We start from the raw sequence: 26,769 nt of genomic DNA on the forward strand, positions 1-26,769 counted from the left end.
TTACATCCAATACAAAGTTGTCACCGGTTACATTCTAACACTCCTAACTTGTGCCTTGTAGATGGTGGATAGGCTTTGGCAGTTAGGAAGTGAGTTATTGCTGCAGGATTCCCATTCTATGATCTGCCCTTGCAGCCACAGTATTTGTATGACTTATCCAATTCAGTTTCTGCTCAATGGTAACCTGCCAAAATGTTGATGGTGAGGGATTCTACAATGGTAATAATGGTGAATGGAAAGAGGAAGTGGCTGGATTCTGCCTTGTTGGACATGGTCATTGCGTGTCATTTGCGTAGTTCTTGTGTGGCACAAATGTAACATCACACTTATCTGCCTAAGCCTGAACATCGTCCAGGTCTTGCTGCATGCAGACGCTAACTGCTTCAGTATCTGAGGTGTGACGCATGGTGCTGAACATCGTGCAATCATTGGTGAACAAGCCAATGATGAAGGAAATGTCATTGATGAAGAAGCTGAAAATGTTTGGGTCTTTGACACAACCCTGAGGAATACCTGCAGCAGTGTCCTAGGGGTAAGATGATTGACTTCCAACAACCTTCCTCTGTGCTAGGTATAACTAATCAGTGGGGCGTTTACAATGATTCACATTGACTTCACTTTTTTCTAGAAGTCCTTGCAGTCACACTTAGTCAAGGGCAGTCACTGTCACTTCATGCCTTGAGTTCCGGCTGGAAATCCGGCACTGGGAGACGCTATCAGGGTGAGACGCCCAGTGCGGAGCCCGCGAATCGGGCCCCGCTTAAATCTCCTGGCCCGCTGCGCTGATTTTTTAGCGCAGCGGGATGGGAGAATCTTGGCCATAATGAGGTCTGGAGCATGAGATCCTGGTGGAATCTACAAGCATGCTCCTTATTGATATTTCTCAGGAGAGTTGGAAACTCTACTCGATCATATCCCTGCATTCAAAAAGTACTTACCTGATTGTAAAGTCAGGAAGCCCTGAAATCATGAAAGGTGCTTTGTACAGTAAATGCATTTATTTTTCTCAAGGCTAGAATGGTAGATGACATTTACTGCAGGCAAATGTGAAATTCTGCACATTGGACGACAAAATGGATTAATTCTCATGCAGAAGTTTTCAGCTCATACATTCATTTTAAACTTTACACTACAATTCATTTGAAAAACAAACTCATAAACATAGAAATGTGAAGAAGTTTATATCTAAGCAATACAATTTTCTATTGAACATCCTCTTGTTACATTTCCTACATTACAAGTGACTACATTTCAAAACTACTTCATTGGCTGTAAAGCACCTTGAGACATCTGGTGGTAATGGTTTCTTTTATTTTGTACACCTATGCAACTCAGTATTGTTTCAAATTTGCTTTTTGTTTGCGAATCGATTGCTCAGTTGGCATATGCCACAGAAATTTTGCAACAGAATTGCTGAACGTGGCCCTTGGGAATATCTGCTTCCCATGGAAATGAGCAGCATGATTGCTATGTCAGAATTATAACACTTCTTCATAAATCAACAGTGGTTGCATTGTGATAATATTAGTAGTTGGGGTGATCTGCAAGATTTTTAGTACATCTGGTCTTGGTTATCTGCTGCTCCATCAGTAATAAAGCATGGCTCAGAAGTATAGTCTAATGGAGTATGGTATTTACCCAATGTTTAGACTTTACTGTGTTTCTGTTCCAATTATCTTCCTTCCTCTCCTGGAGCCTTTACTGGACATGATTCTGTGAACATTGATAACCATGGCTCCATGCTACCACCCCGTGCCACCACTGTGCACCTTGCCCCTAAGGAAAACCTCAAACTTCACACCACTCCTCACCATGCCCTACCAGTTGCTATAAAAGTCACTGTGGCCTTGAACTTTGTCACCTCTGATTACTTCCAAAATGCACTTCAAAATGTATTCCTTCCACTATGCCTTCTATGGTCTCCCTTAAATTTCAACTTAATTTCAAACTTGTGGAGATAGTGGCATGGTGGTAATGTCACTGGACTGGTAACCCAGGGCTCAGGCCAAGCTCTGGGGACACGGTTCAAATCCCACCATGTCAGTTGGTGGAATTTAAATTTAGTTAATAAATCTGGAACATAAAGCCAGCCTCAGTAATAGTGACCAGAACAGTTATCATCGATTGTTTTTAAAACCCATTTGGTTCACTAATGTTGTTCAGGGAAGTAAATATCCTTTCCTAGTCTGGCCTGCATGTGACTCCAGATCCACACCAATGCGGTTGACTGTTAACTGTCCTCTGAAATAAACTACTCCGTTCAAGAGCAATTAGGGATGAGCAACAAATGCCTTGCCAGCAACTCCCACATCCTGTGAAAGAAATTTAAAAATTAAATCACCTCAAGACACCTTCACACAGCTGTTGTTTACTTCGCCCAGGAAGTCATTGTCAATGATCTATTCCTCTTATCTATATGGCTAAATCCCAGTGGGCTCAGGTATCATAGCTTTACTGAAATCAAAATAGAAAACGAAGGAAACATTCAACAGGTCAAGTTGCATACGTAGATTGAACATCAGTAAACATTTCAGGCTGATGACTGTCGTGTCATTATAATCTTGGGCTTACTGTACAAGACACAATCACGCATAGGGGATTTGGTGAACACACAGTGGGTTCATTTATTAAGACGAGGCACAGGAGAGCAGTTATGCAAAAGTATAAATCAGACCTGTGTGCTTCTTTTGGGGTAGCCAAATAAACTAAACCAACAAATTGAGGGATAAATTAGAAGGCAGCCGTTTAAATGGATCAAAGTAAACAGAATCTCAAAGGAAACTTAATGCATCAAAACAAATGTGATTAAAAGGGTCGGTAAAATACCCCAATCACTGCTGTGCCAACCGGGTATGGACCAGAGCTGTGTACTTCTTTTCATTAACCACCCAAGCTAAATAAAAAAACCGGGATAAATTAAATATGCAGTTCCTTAAAGGGATTCTGACTGCACCAAAGTAAACAGATTCTCAAAGGAGTTTTAAAGCATCAAAATAAAATGTGATTAAAGGGATTGATAAAACACCCCATCCCCACAGTGTCCATCGGGCACAGATTAGAGCTATGTGCCTTGTTTTGTTATGTAACCATACCAAATGCTGCACTGAATGCCAGTCGAAGGGATAAAATCAACGCTCAGGATATATATACATTAACAAAACAATATGATCTGCAAGAGGAGAGCCCAGTTGTAGTGGCAAAATTAGTAGGATTTATTATGGAATTATTAATATCTTAGGTCACAAAACTTTTCCAACACATGACAGAATGGCTTCTGGAAAGATGATTTGGGGTATCTTCAGTATTTATTTTCACAGAACAATTTTTAAGGTAGAAGCTTCATGTGGAGTCCTACAGTCAAGTTATTCAGAAATTAATAGTTATTGAAAGTTATGAGCCCTTAACAGTGCATGAAACTAATTGCATCTACCCTAGTCACTGCCCTCATTGTGATCAGTTAACTCAAGACAGATCTGGAATCAAACAAAGGGCTTTCTGAATTTTATGATTTAATACTTCTCAGGTTAACAGGGAAACTTTCAACATGGTTTCACGTAACAACCGTTCTTCTTGTACCACGTCACTCTACTAATTGAACTTCTACAGGAGTATTTAAGTCTTGCCACAAGGCTGAAAAGCTGCTGATGCAGCCACATTGCTTAAAAAATACAATTTACACAGAGTTTATCTTTTTCATAACCACTGAGCTGAATTCCATACAGAATACCAACTATATAAAATGAGATAATTTAGCAAATCATAACATTTGACTGGGTTTCATCTAAACAAGCTTGAATACAGAAAGGGATGGAAAGCTTCAAACATATTGCACTTAATACAAAATTAATAAATTCATAATAACTGTAAAGTTAAATTGCCTTTGGCTTTGTAAGGTAAAAGTGTTTTGTATTTTTATTGAGCTACAAATTATCAAAAATAAATAAAATTCAGGATATTTCCTGTGGTGTTTCCCTAAAATAAATGTGGAACATTCCATTGTTCATCTGCTCTCAATTGCAAACAGATGTCAGTCATTCATTACACTCGCACCTACCATTGGCCTTTCTATGGGATTTTGCACAGGAACTTTCTGTGATTAGAAAGCCATTTCAGCATAACACTCTCTGCAGGGAACACGGCTCCTTTGTAAGCAAGGTAAACAATTGTGCATCTGAGTTAATCAGATTGAAGAATCATTAATGATAAGCAAGGGTGTGATTGTCCCAAAACAACACTAAGTAGCCAACGGGACTTTTTCCAAACCATATTTTGTGCGAGCTTAGTTGAATGAATTTACAGCACTGTGCATCACACAGTCACACAGACTTGATTATCTGTAAAGACTACATTCCAATCATTATTCTGTAAATTGAGTTTGTGTCTCTGTGCCCTGTTTGTGAGCAGATCTCCACTCCACCTGACGAAGGGGCAGCGCTCCGAAAGCTAGTGGCATTTGCTACCAAATAAACCTGTTGGACTTTCACCTGGTGTTGTTAAACTTCTTACTGTCATCACACAGTCTGCCAGGGGATTTACACCGGTGGGGGAGGGCGGGACCTAATCCCGCCCAATAGGCCGACATCGGACTGCAGACCGCTAGTGCGCATGCGCCAATCTCCCAATATACCAGGAGATCGGCTGACAAGTGCTCACCCCCACCGGCATTGCCGGCTCCTCCGATGTCCGGCCCCGGTCTCCTGAAGGCTAGCCTTCGAATACCATCCCCCCCCCTCCCATCCTCGATGGACAGCCTCCGATTCCCCCCAGCCCCCTCAATACCTGATGGTCGTCCGAACCCTCCCCTCCCACACTGCCCGATGCATGCTGAGCAGTGCCAGGGTGTCCAGTGGACATTGCTAGGCTGGCATTGCCCAAGGGGCACCTTCCCCTGCCCCAACCTCCCAGGGGGCCTGAATGGCCTCTGGTCCCACCAGCGAGGCCATCACGTCTAGACCCCATTGGTGGGGACCATACGTGATCTTTGCTGGTGTGGACCTCCACCAGTGGAGCAGAAACCTTAGTGAGCCCGGACAGTTGAAACGTGGGCTTGCTAAAGAGATGCAAAGCAAGTTCTGCCTCGTGGGCAGTGCCAAGAGGCGGGGTCTGAAGGGCTGGGGCCTATGTGGGGCAGAGCCTGGAAGGGTGGGGCCTACAGAGGGCAAGGCCAGGTTGGGGCAGCCCGATTGGGAGGGAGAGGGGGTCCCGCTGCGCACTCTGTCTGTGGTCGGTGGAGGGAGGGAAGGGGGGGGCCTTCTGCTGCTGCCCTGCCTGCCATTGGAAGGGGGGGGGGCGTGATCTGTCTGGGTGGCAGGGGCTGTATTTCTGGGCGGTGTGGGGCTCATGATTGGCCGTGGGCCCCCGTAATTGGAGGGGAGTGGCTGTGTTGAGGCTAGCTGCAGTTATATATCACATAAATATAACAATGCCTTTCCATGCATTTCAATACTGATTTTCTTAGTGAGGTACTGTTATTGCTAAGCTTATGGTGGAACAGGGTAACTCAGACAGCAACTTCCTGATTTATGCCTTTAAGTATACAATCACTGACAGTTGCTGTCAATTTGCACTTTAATAATAGTGAACATAATAACTCTCACTATTGTGAGTATGGTTATGCTGATTTTCTGTCCTGAAGGTAAGTTGCATTTGTAAGCAGGAACCTGCTATTATGTCCATAGGGAATGGTGGGGAGAGAAGCAGCATAATTGGCTGCTGTGTGGGAAGAGGCACATAAATTGCTGTTACATGGGTAATTTATAAATTGATGATACATTGGAGGACATTAGGTGGGGGAGGGCCATCAAATTGGTAAGTGGGAATGGTGCAGAAATAGATGTGTGGGAAATGGGGCATAAATCCATGTTGCATGGGTGACACCATAGAATCTACAGTGCAGAAGAAGGCCATTTGGCCCATCGAGCCTGGACCGACAACAATCCCACCTAGGTCTTGTCCCCGTAACCTCATCCATTTACTCTTCTAATCCCCCTGACATTGGCCAAGGGGGAATTTATCATGGCCAATCAACCTAAGCTGCACATATTTAGACAGTGGGAGGAAACCAGAGCACTCGGAGGAAACCCACGCAGACACAGGGAGAATGTGTAAACTCCATACAGACAGTCACCCGAGCCCACATCACGCTACAGAGGTAGGAAACATTCGGGAGGGGGGAGCGATTGTGTGTCGAACTCGCTAATGATCTTGAAATTCAGTCAAATTCATACTGATAAAGTTTGCGCCCAAAATTAAAAAGGGGCCAGAAAGGTAGCAAACTGTTTTGCGCAGGGTACGAATTGGACTTTTGGCATTTCACATTATTTTCCAAGCTCACCATGATGATCGGGCATGGCAAAGTGGTAAGATTGGGCATGGCGAGGTGGTAAGGTCGAATGTAGTTAGGTGGTAAGATAGCGTCCGTCATATGTCCCCTCACTCCTAGCAAGAAGTCCTGGAAGTGGTGCGAATAAATTTAAACTGCATTTATAGCTCCCAAATAAGTTTTAACTGACTTCTGTCCGAGTTACCTCACCTCGATAATCAAGCAGCGTATCTATGCTCAGAGCAAACTGGCATGAATTGAGGTTGAGAACAATTAGAAGATTACTTCCCCTTTTGATAACTATTTTTTAAATTCTACTTGGTTAAACCAGTATTTGTTCAACTGGGATATGCTGCCTTGCACCAGGCAAATGCTAGTGTGACAGAAACTTGCAATTGTGTCACTTTCAAGTGCATCAGAGCAAAACGTGTCAAGTTTTATTAAGAGCCGATCTCCTATGGCATTGCTTTAAGTGAGTCAGAGGATGCAATGTTTTATCCTACATAATGTGCAACACATTATCAACCCCAGTTCCTTCATTGTAAAAGAACCACATTCTTCCACCTCCACTGCGAGCTGACTTTGATCTTCAACTCCTAGCATTGCCTCTTCTGTAATAACAAAATCCAAATTCCTAGGCACTATTGTTAATTGGCTAAATCCTTCAAGCAGTTTCTCCCCAGCATTAAGTACCACCAAGAGGAATTTTGCATGAGTGTTAAGCACTTGTAAAAGATTAGCACCAGTTGTAAATTCAACCCCTCAGTTAAACTGCTTCATGCAGCAGTTCCCCCTGTTTCAAGCTACTGCACATCAGAGAGTAAATCTGAAAAAAAAAGCAAAGCTTTAGTTAAGGGTTTCGGTTTAAAAGCTATTTGCAACTCATATTTTAGAGTGATAAGTTGATGTTGAATGGTTTAGTCCATACAAAGGTGAATTATTTTAAGACTTTTACATCTCTACTGTTTACATTTGATTAACAATCTCAAGGCGATTTTATTATACAAATCCAGTCGTGTTCTAATGCTTGTTTATAGTGATTATATGAATAAACATAGTTTCTTTCCATCCCTTAACTAAGCTGCTGGAACATACCAGAAGGGTGTGTTCTATTGGCTCATCAGAGCTGTGAGGAGATGAAATGCTCTGGTTCTAGTGAATGTCATTTTTATATGAACACATGAACTTGTTCAAGTTAGCACATGTCATTATTAAAATTATTTTCACTTTCCAAGTTTATGAAGATAAGGCTTACGGTTTCAGAGTTCTCAGTTTCACCAGCATGCACTGGTTGGACCAAATGGCCTGATTCTATGCCACATATCCTATGCGTTAGCAAATTTCTTGTTATTTGTCTCTAATCGTGACAGATCCTTTTGGAATTACACAATATTTCCTCCAAAAATTTCCTGAAGTGATTAAATCATTTCGAATTATTGGAAAAATATAAAAAGGTTTGCATTAATGCCAATCTTTTCCTCATCAGCTTTGAAATCATGAAAGTATGTTGTGACATTCAAACCAAATTATAAACTATTGGTTGCCTCTGTGCCAGATATGCATCGTGAACCAATATGAGATTTAGATTAAAAGCAAAATATTACCAAAAGATGGCAGTGTTGTTTCCGGCAAGAAAACCGGCATGTTCCTCTCCAAAGAAACCAGTTGGTTTTCTCTCCAGATTCTACCGCACCGTGCCAAAAAAATTTGTGATTCACACCATCATGGAGGTGGGTGGGGCTTAAACGCACCAGCAAAACCCAGCTGCTCAGAGATTGGGACACCATCTTTAAAGTGTATACTGATCAGAACTCTAATAAACCTCCCTCACCCCACCACTGGGGCCTCATGGCTCCCCTCCCCACCCCTGATCAGAGCCAGCATTCACTCCATCCCCCGCCATCATAATATCTCGTTGTGTGTCTTGGTGTCAAATATTATTTGAGAATGCTCAGTGAAGAGTCTGGAGCCATTTTACCATGTTAAAAGCCCTATTAAAATCTTGATCGAATATCTGGCATTTCATTGGATCGCCATCATTGGACCTTTCTCACTCTCTCTCTCTCTTCCCTTTCCCCTCAATCACCTCCCCTTTCTCACTACACTACCTCCCCAGATCATCAGCCTATTCTCTCAACCCTCCCCCCCACTGCAATCATCAGCCTCAACTCTTCCACCCAGCCCACCACAACCATTGACCTCTTCTTCTCATATTCGGTGCTGCCATCCCCTGCTTGTCAGACTGCCCCCGGCCCACAAGCACAACTGCATTATGCAAACCCCCCCCCCCCCATCTTAGGCTCCCATTGGGGCCTGCCAAACTGTGTCAAGGGGTAGTGCCGGGTGGCATTGCCAGGGCACCGCCTGGCCATGTCTCTTGTTCCCCCGGTGGCTATACTTTGCTCCCCTGGGGAGATCACCCCCCCCCCCCCACATCTGTGTGACCCTGTTGTAAACACATTGGTGTGGTGTCAAGATACAGCAGGGAGATTAATAATATTGAAATGCAGGTTCATGGGTGTGAACCTGATGACATCGCCAGTGTGGGCCGGGAAAAATCTGAAGTCGCATTCTTACCGGCGAGAACTGCGTTTTCCGGATCTTGAGCTCTCACTGGCAATCTCGCAGATAGCGAACTCAAGGTTTCAACCAGAGTTAACATTTTGAGTTTGAAAGGGCATAGGGACTTGAAACTTTAACTCTGTTTCTCTCTTCTAACATGCTGCCAGATCTACTGAGTTTATCCAGCATTTTCTGAGATGACTGGACTCTTTTGGACTGTAATTTAGTTACTGGGTCCAAACTTTCTCTTTGTGCAGATTTCTATTGATTCAAACTTTTCTGTGTTCACACAGGTCTCCAAAGGCTGTGATTATGTGTTTGTCAGTGGCAAGGAATCTCAAGGCTCAATGAATGCCCGGATTATTTTCAACTATGAACATTTGAGTGCCCCACTGGAGCTGACAGTTTGGGTACCAAAACTTCCTCTGCAGATTGAACTGTCAGATGACAAACTGAGTCAAGTGAAAGGCTGGAGGGTGCCAATCCTCCCTGACAGAAGGTGAGCATACTGAATCAATCTTCATTTTATAATAAACTTCAGAAAAGTACCTCGATATTACTTACTTTTCTAGTGAGCAGAAGAAGAAAAGCTCTACTGACTGCATAACCACAACACAAATTCCTGTGACAGAAATATGCTCCAGATTTTTCGTCCAAAGCCTTGAAAGTGCACTGTTTTAACAATACAGAGCAGCACTGATGTTCAAATTATGAAGCAAAGCCACCAAATAAGATTTGCAGAGTTGAATGGCCTATTTTTGTCTTGCAACATTCTGTGATTCTGTATGCTGGTTCATTGTTATTTTAAGCAGAGCCATTTACCAGTTTGAAATAAGTGAACTAATGTCCTCTGTTAAAACAATAGGCAAAGGAATTACATACAAAAGTGTTGAACATCCATTCTCTAATATCCACACAGCTTAATTAGAGATGGCAAATCCTTCAAATCAACTTGCAGTTGATCTGTCAATCCTTAAAGAATCAATACATCAACATGACTACTTTAAAAAATTAAACAGTTATGAATAATTAGTTTAATGTTCACTTGATTACATAGATCTGATTCCACAGTTGGGCAGGAGCAGTGAAGCAGGCCTCGGGCCTGTTTCTCACTTGAAACATGCTATTCTGTGGCTAGGTAATGACTTAAGCGCAGAGGGCAATTGCACTTTTCATGCCGTTTCCCCACTAAAGCTTAAAAATTATGGAAATGGATTTAAATCATTTTGCATGCTCAGTGCCAGGAATGCCTGAAATCATTCATTATCCATTTTCAACTGGCATGCTTTGAAAACCCCTTAACATTGTATTCTCAAATGAGAATGCCATTTTTATCTCTAGGACTTTATTTTACTGTAATATTCATTGTTCAGTCATTGTTGATTTCATTTTTTTGCTGGTTTCAGTAGTTACTTATTTTTAATTTCAGCATTTTGTCAGTGTCCTGTTCGCCAAGAGTTTTCTGTTGGGTACATTTCTCTAACTGATCTTAACTATTTGCTGCATAAATAATTTTTCCTCTTATTGCTTCTGATTCTTTTGGCAATCACTTTAAATTTTATTCTTTGTTTCCTGATCCTGTTGCCAACATGAAGTTTCTCTCCATCTACTTTGAATATATACAGCCAATCATTGAGATACATCAAGAAAATCAGTCATTCTCGTACAGACACCTGGAGAACACCACTGTATACCTTCCTCCAGTCCAAAAAGCAACTATTCACCTCTGCTCTCTATTTCTGGTCACTCAGCCAACTTTATATCCATGCCACCACTGTTCATTCCATTTTATGGGCCCCCAACTTTGCTTTTTCTTATGTGACACTATCAAATGCCATTTAGAAGTCCTTGCGTACCACATTAAATGCATTATTCTCATCAAACCTTTTTAGGGTGGTACGGGGGCACAGTGGTTAGCACTGCTGCCTCACAGCGCTAGGGACCCAGGTTCAATTCCGGCCTTGGTCACTGTCTATGTGGAGTGGCTATGTTCTCCCCATGTCTGTGTGGGTTTCCTCTGGGTGCTCCGGTTTCCTCCTGCAGTCCAAAGATGTGCGGGTTAGGTTGATTGGCCATGATAAATTGACCCTAGTATCACGGGGATTGGCAGGGTAAATGTGTGTGGTTTTGAAATAGGGCCTGAGTGGGATTGTGGTTGGTACAGACTCGATGGGCTGAATGGCCTCCTTCTGTACTGTAGGGATTCTATGGAACCATTCTATTCTATTCTATGATAGTTCATCAACAATTCAATTAGTTAAACATGATTCGCCTTTGACAAGTATGTGCAAGCTTTCTTTACTTAATACATACTTGTGTAAGTTGTTATTTTTGTCCCAGATTAATTCTTCTAAATCTTTTTTGCCACTGACTGGCATATACTTATTGGGCTTATCCCTACACCCTTTTTGTACAAGTGTGTAAGGATAACATTGAACATTAGAATTCTCCAGTTCTCCAGCACCACTCTCACATCTAATGAGGATTGGAAAATTATGGGCAGTGCCTCCACAATTTCCCCCCTTATTTCCCTCGGCATCGTTGGAAGCATCTGATTTGGCCTCGGTGACTTACCAACTGTAAGTACAGCCAGCTTTTCTAGTTCTTAATTTTTATCAAGTTTAGCCCATTCAGTACCTCCTCTTAAACTCTGGCTTTGATAGCATTTCTTCCTTGATGAAGACAGATGCAAAGTAATCATATAGTGCCTCAGCCATGCCCTGTGCCTCAATGTATAGTTCTCCTTTTTGGTCCCCAATTACCTGCCTTGCCTTACTACCATTTTACTATTTATAGCCTTACAACATTCTTTTCTATGTTAACTGGTTGCCTCTTCTCATACTCTCTGTTTGTTCCCATGTCTTTTTTTATCTCCCTTCTGAAGTTTTTAAATCAGCCTGGTTCTCACTTGTATTATCAATCTGATGACTGTCATATCTGCCCTTTTTCTCCCTCACCTTACTCCTCTTCTCTTTCATCATCAATGGAGCTCTGTCTTAAGTTACCCTATTTTTGTTCTTGCATGAATGTACCTCTTTAAAGTCAGCTTATTGTTCCCTTGCAGTTTCGCCTGTCAATCTTTGATTCCAATTTACCCAGGTAGATATATTCTCAGCCCACTGAAATTGGTGGTCCTCCAATGAAGTATTTTTACTTTCAATTGTTCCTTGTCCTTTTCCATAACTAATGTTACAATATTATGGGCAGAATTTTCTGGCCATTCCCACCAGCGGGATCTTCCAATTGCCCCAAAATCAAACCCACACTGCAGATTCCCAGGCAGTAGGTGAGCCATGCAATAGCCCATAGACTTTCAGCACGATCTTACTGGCTTGCTGTGTCATTCAATCGATGTGACAAGCCGGGAAAAGGCCAAAAAGTTGGTTTGCGCTAGGTGTGTGAACTGGTTTGGTGTTGAACGCCATCTTCCCGGCCCTGTTTTGTCGACAGGATCAATGGGTGTGAAGCCAATTTGAATATTAATTTTATGACATTAGGGGGACCGGCAGGGCCGCTTCCAGCCTCCCAGATGCTCTCGCCAATGAGAATCACCATTGTTCCCACCAACAGGGACCAGGCGCCCAAGCACTCTGCAGTCGGCTTACCAATTTTTTTGTTAAGATTACGCCCTTTGACTGAACTGGGACATCTCACCATTCTCACCGTCTCTCAGTTCGCTGTCAGATTGGAGCGCCCTGCGCAATGGCACCCAAGTGCTCTGAAGTCAGCTTCCCCCTTGTACTTAGACTGCCCCCCCCCCCCCTCACCCCCCACCCCCACCACCAACAACACATAGCTCCTAGCTGTCAGGAAAAACTGACAGAGTGCCAGACGATTGCAGCACCAAGCTTGCCCAAAGGACCGGCATGGAGGACTTCTGTTTTCATGCTGTTGTGACACTTAGATTTTTGGCGGAATTCTGATCAAGAAAATTCTCTTGAAAACACTTCAAAAACTCTGCATGCTCTTTGCCCTTTACACAATTACTATCCCAGTCTATATTCATATATGTGAAGACCCCCATTGTTATTACACTATGGTTCTTGCACCTCTCTAATTTCCCTGCAAATTTGCTCATCTCTAGCTTTCCTATATTTGATGCTTAATAGAATACATTCAGTAGTGTAATGACTCTATTATTTGTTAACTGGAACTAAATAGATTCTGTCCTTGACTATTCCAGTATATCCTCTCTCTTCCCTTTACTATAATATTTGCCTTAATCGATATGTGCACCCCTCCTCCTTTCTTTGATTCTCTGTCTTTCCTGGATATATTGTGTCCTGAAATATTTAAATTTTAGTCGCACGCTATGTCTCATATCACCACTACATCATATTACATCATATTTGTGCCTGCAGTTATTTGCTATTTACAATGCTTTATGTGTTTACATACATGTACTAATTTAGAACTTATTATATTCCCAATTAGTTTGACCCCACCCAATAGCTTATTATTTTTTGGTCTGATAGTACGTGTTTCTTCCACCTTTTGTGCACTTTATTTCACTTTTGTGAAAATACATCCTTGCTCCCAACTCCTTGCCAGATTAGTTTAAACCTTCTCCAACAGCTCTAGCAGACACCCCACAAGAACACGCAGTGAAAAATAGTTGGAAAGGGACAAGTAATGTTAAAAATACAAGCCTTAAGGCTTTGAGCTTTAACACGTGAGCATTAGCAATAAAGTGGATGAATAAATTGCACAAATAGATGTAAAAAGGTATGATGTAGTTGGGATTACAGAGACAGGGCTGCAGTGTGACCAAGGATGGGAACTGAACATCCAGAGATATTGAGTATTTAGGAAGGACAGACAAAAAGGAAATGGTACTGCAGTTGCTTTGCAGGTAAATTGGAAATTAGCGCAGTAGTGAGGAAAGATATTGGGCAGGATTTTCCGCTGCGCTCGGCCCAAAACCAGAAAGTCCTGCCCAAGGTCAACAGACCTTTCCATGGTCCGCTCCTCACCCGCTCCAATTCCCATGGCGGGTGGAATGGGAAAATTTGCCCAATTAGCTACGATTAGCAGAACCTATATGGGTAGAGCTGAGAAACATCAAGGGGCAAAAAGAAATTAGTGGGTGTTGTATATAGACACCTAAACTGTAGTGGTGATGTTGGGAATGACATTAAACAGGAAATTCGAGGTGCATGCGATAAGGAAACATCTGTAATTATGGATTACTCTAATCTGCATATAGATTGGGCAAACCAAATTAGTCACACTATCGTAGAGGATGGTTTTCTAGACCAGTATGTTGAGGAACCAACTAGAGAATATGTCATAATAGAGTGGGTATTGTGTAATGAGAAATGAATAATTGGCAATCTACTTGTGCAAGACCCCTTGGGGATGAGTGACCATAAATGATCGGATTCTTCATCATGGTGGAGAGTGACATATTTGATTCTGAGACTAGGGCCCTGAATCTTAATAAAGGAAACTACGACGGTATAATATTTCTATTATATGTCAAGGGAGTAGAGGGATCACGGGATATTGGGGGGGAAGGGGATCAGGATAGTGAATTTGATGATCAGCCATGATAGAAATGAATGGGGAGCAGGCTTGAAGGGCTGAATGGACTCCTCCTGCTTCTAGTTTCTATGTTTCTATAAGGTGCAAGTTGTCTGTGGTGGATTTTCGAAATGTTACTTAAAGGGATGACAGTGAATAGGCAATGACAGACACTCAGAGTGTATGGGTGAACTGCAACAATTGTTCATTCCTGTCTGGCACAAAAGTGAAATGGGAAAGGTGGCCAAACCATGGCTTACAAGGGAAATTAGAAATTAGTATTAGATCCAAGGAAGAGGCAGACAAATTGGCCAGAAAAACAACAGATCTGAGGATTTGGAACAGTTTAGAATTCAGCGGAAGATCAAAGGATTGATTAAGAAGGGGGAAATAGAGTATGAGTGTAAGCCTGCAGGGAACATAAAAAGTGACTGTAAAAGCTTCTATAAATACGTGAAGTGAAAAAGATTGAAGACAAATGTATGTCCCTTACAGTCAGAAACAGGGGAATTTAGAATGGGGAACAAAGAAATGGCTGACCAACTAAATGCATACTTTGGTTCTGTCTTCATAAAGGAGGACAGAAATAACATACAGAAATGTTGGAGAACACAGGGTTTAGTGTGAGAGAGAAACTGAAGGAAATCAGTATTAATAGAGAAATGGTGTTGGGGAAGTTGATGGGATTGAAGGCCGATAAATCCCCAGGGCTTGATCATTTACAACTCAGAGTATTTAAGAAAATGGCCCTCAAGTCATTGGAGGCATTGGTGGTCATCTTCCAAGATTCTATAGATTCTGGAACAGTTCCTAGAGATTGGAGGGTAGCTAATGTAATCCCGATATTTGAAAACAAGGAATTGTAGACCAGTCGATAGTGGGGAAAGTACTAGAGTTCATTATCAAAGATTTAAAAGTACAGCACTTGGAAAATGGTGGTAAAATCAGACAGAGTCATCATGGATTTATGAAAGAGAAATCATGCTTGACAAATCTACTGGAATTCTCCAATGATGTAACTGGTAGATTTGATGAGGAGGAGCCAGTGAATGTTGTTTATTTGGACAGACAAAAAGGAAACGGTGCTGGAGTTGCTTTGCAGGTTAAATGAGAGATTAGCTGATACTTTAATTACCTGGGCTTGCAGGTAGTATATTGAGATGTATGGAAAACAGAAAACAAAGGGCCCGATTTTACCATCAGGTTGCACCTGCTTTCGGGCGTGAAAACTTGGTAAAGTCAGGTGTGAGGCGAGTAGCACAATCTGCGCCCACCTCCGCGCCCGTTCCCCCTTACCAATGGCCGCCGTCGGGACCGCACCCGAAAAGGGTGCAACATCAATTTAAATGCATTTGCAAGCATTTAAATTGACTTAATGGGCTGCGCACCCAAATTTACCAGCACTTCCTCCTTTGCCACTGCATTCGCCTGTCCAGATTCGGTGCGAAACAGAAATGGTCTGTAAAGGTCCGATTTGGGTGCTCCAGCTTCTGAGGAAGTACGTTCAGAGCTTCCAGCGGCTCTCTGACTCAGATCGGTGGTGGGGGGAAGAGGCGGGTCAGATGGCTCTCTGGTGGGGCGGGGGGGGGAGGGAGGGAGGCGGGTCAGATGGCTCTCTGGTGGGGGGGGGGGAGGGAGGCGGGTCAGATGGCTCTCTGGTGGCGGCGGGGGTAAGGGGGGTCCGCTGCCACTCTGCATGTGTTCGGTGGGTGGGAAGGGGAGGTTCGCTGCCACTCTGCTTGTGATCAGTGGGGGGGGGAAGGGAGGCAGGGGGCCGCGATCAGTCTGGGTAGTGGGGGATAAGGGGGTCAGTTACATTGTGGGGGTGGGGTAATGTCTGTGGGAGCCAGGGAGCAGGCATTATCCGGCCCGGGATGTGGCAGAATAGAATAGTTTTTCTATTCCTTTTACTGCGCATGTGCAATTGAAGGCTCCAATCGGAGCTGCAGCGTTTCGGGCGTGTTAAGCCCCACCCTCAGGCTTCTGCAGCGCGATTCGGAATCGCTGATAATTTTGCAGGCAAAGTGCGTATGGGGGCGCCTGAGAACGGGTCTAATAGTCGGATCTGAAACACTCCCAGTTTCAAGTCCACTCAGCACTTAAAATTAAAATGGTAAAATAGAGCTCAAAGAGTAGGAATAGATGGGTCTTTTTCTGAATGGCAGACAGAGACTAGTACGGTACCACAGGGATCAGTGCTCGGACCCCAGCTGTTCACAACATATATTAATGATTTAGATGAGAGAGCTAAATGTAATATTGCCAAATTTGCAGATGACACATAGCTGGTTGGGAGGCTGAGCTGTGAGGAGGACATGATGTGGAGATGCTGGCGTTGGACTGGGGTAAATATAGTAAGAGTTTTAACAACAGCAGGTTAAAGTCCAACAGGTTTATTTGGTAGCAAATGCCATTAGCTTTCGGAGCCCTGCTCCTTCGTCAGATGGACTGGCTATCTGCTCCCAAACAAGGCACACACAGACACAAAATCAATTTACAGAATACTGATTAGAATGCGAATCTTTACAGCTAATCAAGTCTTAAAGATACAGACAATGTGAGCGGAGGGGGCATTAGGCACAGGTTAAAGAAATGTGTATTGTCTCCAGACAGGACAGCCAGTGCAGCTTGCAGAATCTCACTGGCTGTCCTGTCTGGAGACAATACACATTTCTTTAACCTGTGCCTAATGCCCCCTCCGCTCACATTGTCTGTATCTTTAAGACTTGATTAGCTGTAAAGATTCGCATTCTGATCAGTATTCTGTAAATTGATTTTGTGTCTCTGTGTGCCTTGTTTGGGAGCAGATATCCACTCCATCTGACGAAGGAGCAGGGGTCCGAAAGCTAATGGCATTTGCTACCAAATAAACCTGTTGGACTTTAACCTGCTGTTGCTAAAACTCTTACTGTGAGGAGGATGCAGAGATGCTTCAGTGTGACCTGGGTAAGGTGAGTGAGTAGGCAAATGCAGGGCGGATTGCAGTATAATGTGGATAAATGTGAAGTTATCCAATTTGGTGGCAAAAACAGGAAGACAAATTGTTATCTGAATGGCTGTAAATTAAGAGAGGAGTATGTGTGCCGAGACTTGGGTGTCCTCATACATCAGTCACTGAGGTAAGCATGCTGATGAAGCAGGCAAATGGTATGTTAGCCTTTATAGCGAAAGGATTCGAGTACAGAAGCAGGGATGTCTTGCTACAATTATACAGGGCATTGGTGAGGCCACACCTGGAATATTGTGAGCAGTTTTGGTCTCCTTATCTGAGGAAGAATGCTCTTGCTATAGAGGGAGTGCAGTGAAGCTTTCCCAGATTGATTCCTGGGATGGCAGGACTAATGTATGAGGAGAGATTAAGTCATTTAGGATTATATTTGCTGAAGTTCAGAAGAATGAGGGGGGATCTCATAGAAATCTTTAAAATTCTAACAGCACTAGACAGGATAGATGCAGTAAGGATGTTCCTGATAGTGGAGTGTCTAGAACCAGTGGTCATAGTCTAAGATTACAGGGTAAACTTTTAGGACTGAGATGAGGAGAAATTTCTTCACCCAGAGAGTGGTAAACTTGTGAAATTAGCTACCACAGAAAGCAGTTGAGGCCAAAACATTGTGTGTTTCAAGAAGGAGTTAGGTATAGCTCTTGGGGCAAAAGAGAGCACAGGTTATGGGGGAAGGAGGAATCAGACTATTGAGTTGGATGATCAGCCATGATCATAATGAACGGCGGAGCAGGCTCGAAGGGCCAAATGACCTACTCCTGCTCCTAATTTCTGTTTCTATGTTAACATTGGTCCCAACTCTATTGAGGTGCAGCCTGTTCAGCCTGTACAGGCTCCACCTCCCCCAGAATCAGTTCCAATGTCCTGGGAACCCAAAGCCCTCCCTCCTGCACTATCTCACCAGCCACACATTTATCTGCTCTTTTTTCCTATCTCTATATTCACTCGTGCATGGTATCTGGAGCAATCCAGTGATTGTTCTCTTAGACATCCTGCTTATTAATCTCTTTCCTAGCTCCCCAAAATCTACCTGAAGGACTTCAACCCTCTTTCTACTCATGTTGTTTGTTCCATGACATGTGGCTGTTCACCTTTCCCCCAAAATGTTATTCAGCTGCTCAGTGACATCCTGAATTTCTGATATTTACTTTGGGGCACCACACTTTTCTGCATGCCAAGGAACAAATGTATGTATCGTCAGCAAGTTTTGTGAATTTTTCACAACTAGACTGGCAATTTTTTCTGCCCGTCTTGCATAATTCAGAGAGTAAAAGTAACCAGACGCTCAAACCAAATTGCACTTTAAAAGAAACAAATTTGTAGAAATAGGTAATTATACATTGGCTAAACATGCATTCAACAATTCAAATCAAAGATAGAAAGAAACCAGGAAGGTACCATACCATCCTGTAATCATGCGCAGAATTCTCCAGCCCTTCCCAGCGACGCATTTTTTGGTCCTGCCAAAGTCGACCCAGCAGCATGGGCAAGGAATGTAATTTGCCATCAACTTCGGCGGGACTGGAAGATCCCGCTGCCAGCCGAAGTTGAGCTGCTCTGCTGTGGGAAACCTGATGTGGAGATGCTGGCGTTGGACTGGGGTAAACACAGTAAGAAGTCTAACGTTGGACTTTAACCTGGTGTTGTTAGACTTCTTACTGTGGGGAACCTGCCCCAGAGCGCTGAAGAATTCCACCCAATGTCTGCGACCATGGAAACATCCATATATTTCCCTAACTATTGAATCTCCTATTACTGTTGCTTTCCTAATTTTTCTCCCCCCTACTCCCACTTTCCTTTCTTCCATACATGGTGCCATGCTTTGGCATTGGCTGAATATTGCACTACACGGCACTACACGGGCGGCACGGTAGCACAGTGGTTAGCACTGCTGCTTCACAGCTCCAGGGTCCCGGGTTCGATTCCCGGCTCGGGTCACTGTCTGTGTGGAGTTTGCACATTCTCCTCGTGTCTGCGTGGGTTTCCTCCGGGTGCTCCGGTTTCCTCCCACAGTCCAAAGATGTGCGGGTTAGGTTGATTGGCCAGGTTAAAAAAAAAATTGCCCCTTAGAGTCCTGGGATGCGTAGATTAGAGGGATTAGCGGGTAAAATATGTGGGGGTAGGGCCTGGGTGGGATTGTGGTCGGTGCAGACTCGATGGGTCGAATGGCCTCCTTCTGCACTGTAGGGTTTCTATGATTTCTATGATTTACATTATACTCACTATAAACCATTACATTCTAACTCAGAGATAAGAGTCCTGCCACTGATCCAAAATTGACACTTTATTACAAGCATATGCCAGCAAAATATGCCACACAGTGACATAGACATACATGTACATGTGCCAACTAACTGAAAGGCTGCCAAAGTGCTTTATATGTTGCCTTAATGAAATAGCACCAAACCGTTGTTGACATTCATTAGAAAGCCATATACAAAACGTAAGCCAAAAATTAAAAGTACTCTTAACAATCTTCATAGGTTTCAAACATTTCATCCACATCTATTCCTACAATTTATTGACATGGGATAATGTATTAATGCATTCTAGCATCTCCACTAAGAAACTTTGAAAAAAGATTCTAATTGGATGGTGCCCCTTGCCTCCAAAGAAATAAACTCTACTTTGCTTCAGTGGCAACTGAAGTAGCATTTCCAGAATCCTTAGCAGGTGCAATCTTTCTTCCCCTTGCATTCCTTGCTATCACTTTGAAGAGCCATTGAAAAAATTTCTAATCGGAAAATATGCGACCCAGTTTTGACTTATATGCAGCAATTGTTTGAGAACAGCTAACTTGCAAGTTGCCCTGTCCTGCAAGACCACCCTGCTCCCTGAACTTCAACCACTCCATAGCTAGAGCAAATGGGAATTATTAAAATGAGCTAATCGCAGAAAACTATATGTCAGTTACGTGTTATTTTCATGTTTTGTGCATGATATGCAATGTCTCCCTGTATACTCTAATGACCTGATCCATTAATCTAATTTTCACAAAAACTGACTGACTTTTATTTTTGCGTTGTGGCCAATAGCATGCTGTGATGGTTAATGACAAAATCTATAGTACCGCTCTAGAGCTGCCAACGCATCTTTGTGGGTATCAGTGGCCCATCCCAGATATGTAGGTGACCCTATCTTCATGATTTGGGACAGGGTGTCCAGCACAGTGCAAGGGTATGCAAGATTGCACTCCATGACACAAAAGCTGCAGGGATGATGCTTCAAGAATTTTCAGGTATCATTATATTTTGGCGCTATTCTCAGGTATCTCAGTGAGCCAATATAGAATGACACTGAGTCTATTCTATTGTTGATTACTCCTGCATAGATGGGAAGTTGCTTAAACGTATAAATTCCAGCATTGTTAGTCTAGCTGGCATTTGTCTAATGCTGAGGGAAGACCCATTCAGGTTAGCAATGGCAAAAGTGTCTTCCTGGTCACTGCAAGCAGGCTGAGGATTTTCAAATGTCATTCATAGAAATCATAGAAACCCTACAGTGCAGAAGGAGGCCATTCGGCCCATCGAGTCTGCACCGACCACAATCCCACCCAGGCCCTACGCCCACATATTTACCCGCTAACCTACACATCCCCGGACTCTAAGGGGCAATTTTTTTTTTTTAACCTGGCCAATCAACCTAACCCGCACATCTTTGGACTGTGGGAGGAAACCGGAGCACCCGGAGGAAACCCACGCAGACACGAGGAGAATGTGCAAACTCCACACAGACAGTGACCCGAGCCGGGAATCGAACCCGGGACCCTGGAGCTGTGAAGCAGCAGTGCTAACCACAGTGAAGTACTGAACCATAAATTAAGTCTCAACCATTACTTTTTAAGTATATTTTCACTTTTTTCAACACTTTTTGAGAAAATTGTGGGTAAATGATGGAAAGATTCCCAGGCTGATCAGCCCATTGAACTGTCATTTACACTCTTTCAATGTCCATCAATTTCTGCCAGAGCTTCTGGCCCATAAGTATGGATGCTACCACTGCACCGCAAGGCCATCTAGTCATTAATTCAAGGTTCAGTGCTCTAATTAAAGGCTAAAGATTGTAATGAGAAGGGCCAAAAGCTTTTTATTAATTATTATGGATCCACCATATATTTTCTCTTCTGCTTCATACAAACCAGTTAAGGCACTTGGGTCTACCAAATAGATAGACCTGCATTTGTGGTCAAAGTCAGTTTAATCAGGAATCCATTACTTTTTAATCTGTAATGTGACCTTTGATGCTGATGGCATGAAAATAGGAAAACTTGATTGCGACCATTCCTGAGATATTAATGTTTGGAATCAGAATTAAAATGCCTGGTTAATGCTGTCCACATCCTGGCACTATTTGCGTATGGGATATCATGCACCTCTGACAGAGCAATTATAGAGTGATAGCAAGTGGTTTACTGAAAAATTATACATTCCATGGTTGCAAATAGAGATTGTATTTTACAATTTCTGAACTGATTTTATTGCAGCCTCTCTTCCAGGTACTTTTAAAAAATTTTATCTAATTAATTTATATATGCAAAATTCAGGCTTTGAAATTAGAAATAACGTTCTTTACTTATATTATTCCTTATTTATATTTGTTGGTGACAATAGCTTCAGAGTAATATGTACAGTGAAATCGCAATGATTCAAACTCAGATGACAGGAAATTCTGGTTTGGTTGAAATCGGCAACAAATCCCACCAGCAGATTAGCAAATCCCACAAAATAAACTGAAATTCTGCATTGGTAACTCCAGATTAGTCAAATTTTACAACCAATGAGAGCTGACTTAAACCACACAAGAGTGCAAAGTCATGGAATGCGAGGCAAATCATCATTTGACATCAAGATCTCCCTGGGAAAGGATGTGAGAAGTCTGTGAGTATGGCTAAACCTATGAGAAAGTTAAAAGTGTTGCCAATCGGAGATGGAGTTCAAACATGTTACGACTGCACAAGACATCAAGAACAAGGAAGAAAAGGATGAGGCCAACCAGGATGAGGGACTTTTCACTCACCTGCAGGAGACCAGCATGGAAATTTCAGCACACAACCAAGGAAACATATGTGGATGGTGTCATACACAGCATGATGGAACTGACAGATGATGCAATTGTAAATGCAGTACGTCCTTCAACTAAAAAAGCCAATGACCTTGAAGAATCTGAAGAATGCCTGCCTACTCACCAGAGCAGAGAAAGATAAAAGCTTTTCCAGAGCTAACTCCCAACATTTTTCAATGAAAAGCTCCAGCCTTTTACAAGGTTAGGCCATTGTCAAGTGTGAACAATTCAAATAAAGACTTCTGCCACACACTAACTGCTTTACTGTATTTTGATTTGTCATTTGAATCTGTTATATTTCACATAGAATATGTTTTTAGGCATATTGGGTTACATACAGATACATTCATGTGGAATTGGCTAATACAAAGCTCCGCTTAGCACAAGTTGGTGGGTGAATAGGCTGAGACTTGACTCATTGGGATTTCACTGTGTGTATCTGTTTGATTTAGTTTGTAGCACCGCTGCTTCTGAGTTAAAATGGTGTGGGTTCTAAGTCCCATGATGTTCCTAAGCACATAACGTAAATTTGCCACATTTCCAGAAGTACTGTTTTCTCATTGACAAGTTCTCATGACATTTTTGAAGAAGAGTAGAGAGTTCTCAATATCCCATTTCACACTTAATTCAGATTATTAAAAACAGATAATCTGCTGATTTTCTATTTGTGAAATCTTGTGTGAAAATTGCCAGCTGTGTTTGTCTACACTACAAGTGACGGCACTTTCATGTAATCCATTGATTGTAAAGCACTGAGGATGTTATGAAATACTTTATTAAAAATATAGATTATTTTTTCTATATAAAAGTAACTAAATAGGAATATATAGAAAGTGACATTCACAGTTCACAGATTGGTAAATATGTTGGGATATGCTTGGTATTTATTCGCCTATCCATGCAATCTGTCAGACTTTGCAATCAGAGAGATTCAGGGTACAAGAAACAGTTGACTTGTAGTACTCCTTTCATTTACACATTGTTAATTTTCAAACTGCAGCAGTTATTATTGCTGCAGTATTGTCTCTACAGACAAAAACATCCTCTTCAAATGCAGACATAGGGATTACAATTCCCATTCATTCCACTACAGCTAACAGGTCAAATTTGTGCTTTTGGTTCATTATAATGATTTTTGTGTATAGTCTGTGCTAGGTAAGGTCAACACAGTAAGAAGTTTAACAACATCAGGTTAAAGTCCAACAGGTTTATTTGGTAGCAAAAGCCACACAAGCTTTCGGAGCTCTAAGCCCCTTCTTCAGGTGAGTGGGAATTCTGTTCACAAACAGAGCTTATAAAGACATAGACTCAATTTACATGAATAATGGTTGGAATGCGAATACTTACAACTAATCAAGTCTTTAAGAAACAAAACAATGTGAGTGGAGAGAGCATCAAGACAGGCTAAAGAGATGTGTATTGTCTCCAGACTGTGAGACTCTGCAGGTCCAGGCAAGCTGTGCGGATTACAAATAGTGTGACATGAACCCAATATCCCGGTTGAGGCCGTCCTCATGTGTGCGGAACTTGGCTATCAGTTTCTGCTCAGCGACTCTGCGCCGTCGTGTGTCGTGAAGGCCGCCTTGGAGAGCGCTTACCCGAATATCAGAGGCCGAATGCCCGTGACCACTGAAGTGCTCCCCAAGGTCGCCATAGACGACCATAGGCTCTAGCTGATGGTGATTTAACCTGAGGATAACCACATCTCCAGTGAGGAGCAAGGTTGAGAAGGCAGGCCTTCATGAATAACCTCAGCCAGTACAGGAATTGAACCCATGCTGTTGGCTGTCTGCATCACTAACCGGCTGTCTGCATCACTACCAGCTGTCCAGCCAACTGAGCTAAATTGGCCTGTGCTAACTGCTTGGTTAATTGGCTTCAGTCATCAGGGGTAACAAAACTACACTTTTTTTATTCATTTATGGAATGTGTGTGGCTGGCTGGGTCAGCATTTATTGTCTGTCCCTAATTGCCCATCCATTTTAGAGGGTATTTAAAATCAACCTCATTGCTATGGATCTGGAGTCACATGTAGGCCAAACTAGGTAAGGGCAGCAGATTTCCTTCTCTAAGGGACAATAGCGAACCAGATGAGATTTTACTCCAATCAACAATGGTTTCACGGTCATCATTAGACTCAAATTTCACCATCTGCCGTGCTGAGATTCGAACCCAGGTCCCCAGAACATTATCCTGGGCTTCTGGATTACTAGTCTTGTAACAATACCATGATGCCACTGCCTCCCCTGAACACTTGTGAGCACTCCTAAAAGTCAATTTGCACTATTTAAAATTAACCTTCTCTTTGTCATGGATTTGCATGGTAACAACCAGACGCGGAATTAACAAAGAGAATGATGGTGTGTAATCTGCCTAGCAACAAGGGGAATATGTCAGCAGCCCACATTCAAAAGGGGCTGATGCGATGTGTCCATTACCCAGTAATGAGGGTAGCAGACATCCAGATAAAATCAGATAAATTGCCCCATCATCATCATTTAGATTAATGGCTCCATCATCAGGAAGGAGTTTATTGAGAGGACTGAGCGATCAGGTGAGGCATACAGATGTTAATTTCCGAGAGTCCAGCAATGTAGGAGAGACAGACAGCCGAATATATGGTGAGCAGAATCAAAGAGAGGCAGGGGTATAATTATCAACTCCTGCAGAATCAGAGAGGCCAGTTTAACATCTCACCGGAAGGCAATTTAACATTTCACAGGAAGGCCAGGGTAACATCTAACAGCAACCCAGCTAACAGCAGAGGTTCTTTTTATAGTCTTACAGCTAAGTTAATACAGAAACCTTTGTGAAGACAGTTTGCCTATCTTCGCTAAACCAGGCAAAGACGCTTCCCAGACTTAATTATCCCCCTGGCAATGAGTGGTAACTATACGCTGGATTTGACTTATAGATTTGTTTAAGATCGATGTTTGGGGAATGAGGAAGTTTTACTGAGTTCAGGTATTGGGGATTTGGTTTGGAACAAGGAGTAAGTTCTAGATAAAACTGTATGTGTATTACTCTGGTGTTTATGTGTCTTATAGAATTATAGTTCTGTTTTAATAACTAGACTTTAGTAATTGATATACTATGACTGGATTGCTGATTCTCACAAATGGTTTCATGTGACTTCTCACACTACTTCAAAAATAATATTATACACCATCACGAACTGGTGTCTCACATTGAGACTCCCTTGCAGATATCAGCAGGGTTCATGACAGCTTAACAAGAAGGTACAGGTGCTGTGAGTCACATACTAAGTGATTCTTTCATGGGAAATAGTGAGTAATACCACAACATGGAAGAGAATGAGCTCCAAGGTTTTCTGAAGATGTACTGGAAAAGGTGGCAATGAGGAGAGATCTCCTGTACATGCATGGGGGCAGAGGGACAGGTGAGGGATGCGGGGACAAGGCCCTCCAGACACATGATCAAACAGCAGCAGGAACATATAGCCCTGGAGGACAATTGCAGAAAGCAAGCCCTAAGAACCTGGATGCAGTACCACAAGAAGTTCAATTACCTCACACAAGTGAATAAGGTCAGTCAATTTATCTTCAAATGCTATGTCCTATCACCTACACCACTAGCCTCAGTTCACCACAGCCCTATCACTAACCAACCAACAATCTCAACAGGACTCATAACTAATATTCATATGCTTCTCTTTACCCTCACCCACTTAAGCACTGCTGCAAGCCTCACATCCTCATTTCAAAACTTGCAAAGACTGCCAGCTACTATATCATGACAGCCATATTAGCATAATAGGAAACTTCCTCTCTCTTGCAGGACAAGGCAGCACACAATCCAAGTCAGGAGGGACTACAAGGGAGGGTCAGGCACGCTTGCATAACTCCTTTTGAGGAGACAGTACTGACCATTGTTGAAGTCATATGAGCCTACATATTAGGAGCAGGAATAGGCCACTCAGCCATTCAAACCTGCTCCGCCATTCAATAAGATCTGATTTTCCTCAACCCCACATTCTGCTTATCCCAATAACCCTTCATCTCCTTGTTAATCTTAGAAAGAGCAGCACCTCATCTTCCAATTAGGCACATTACAACCCTTAGGATTTAACATTGAGTTCAACAACTTTAGACAGTGACTTTTCTCCTCCATCTTGACCCTTTTTTTCTATCCAGAAATTTTTGTCCAATGCAAAAGCTCCCCCCCATCCTCTACAAGGCCATCTCTCACTTGTTCTTTAGTTTTGCTTTCACTGAACACTGATCTTTGTACTATCATTAACATATTCTGATATCTTACCTTTATGCCACTATTAGCA

General features: G+C 42.6%; 1 protein-coding gene across 1 annotated transcript in view; it reads left to right on the forward strand.

Moving 5' to 3' along the window:
* Positions 1-26,769, forward strand: part of tmem132e (transmembrane protein 132E) — a 735,345-nt gene that overhangs the window by 572,361 nt on the left and 136,215 nt on the right. The window contains exon 8 of the mRNA XM_078226016.1: positions 9,178-9,383. Within this exon, the coding sequence (XP_078082142.1) occupies positions 9,178-9,383 (206 nt within the window). The remainder of the gene's footprint in view (positions 1-9,177; positions 9,384-26,769) is intronic.

Source organism: Mustelus asterias, chromosome 12 (assembly GCF_964213995.1).
Source record: "Mustelus asterias chromosome 12, sMusAst1.hap1.1, whole genome shotgun sequence".
Classification (NCBI taxonomy): Eukaryota; Metazoa; Chordata; class Chondrichthyes; order Carcharhiniformes; family Triakidae; genus Mustelus; species Mustelus asterias.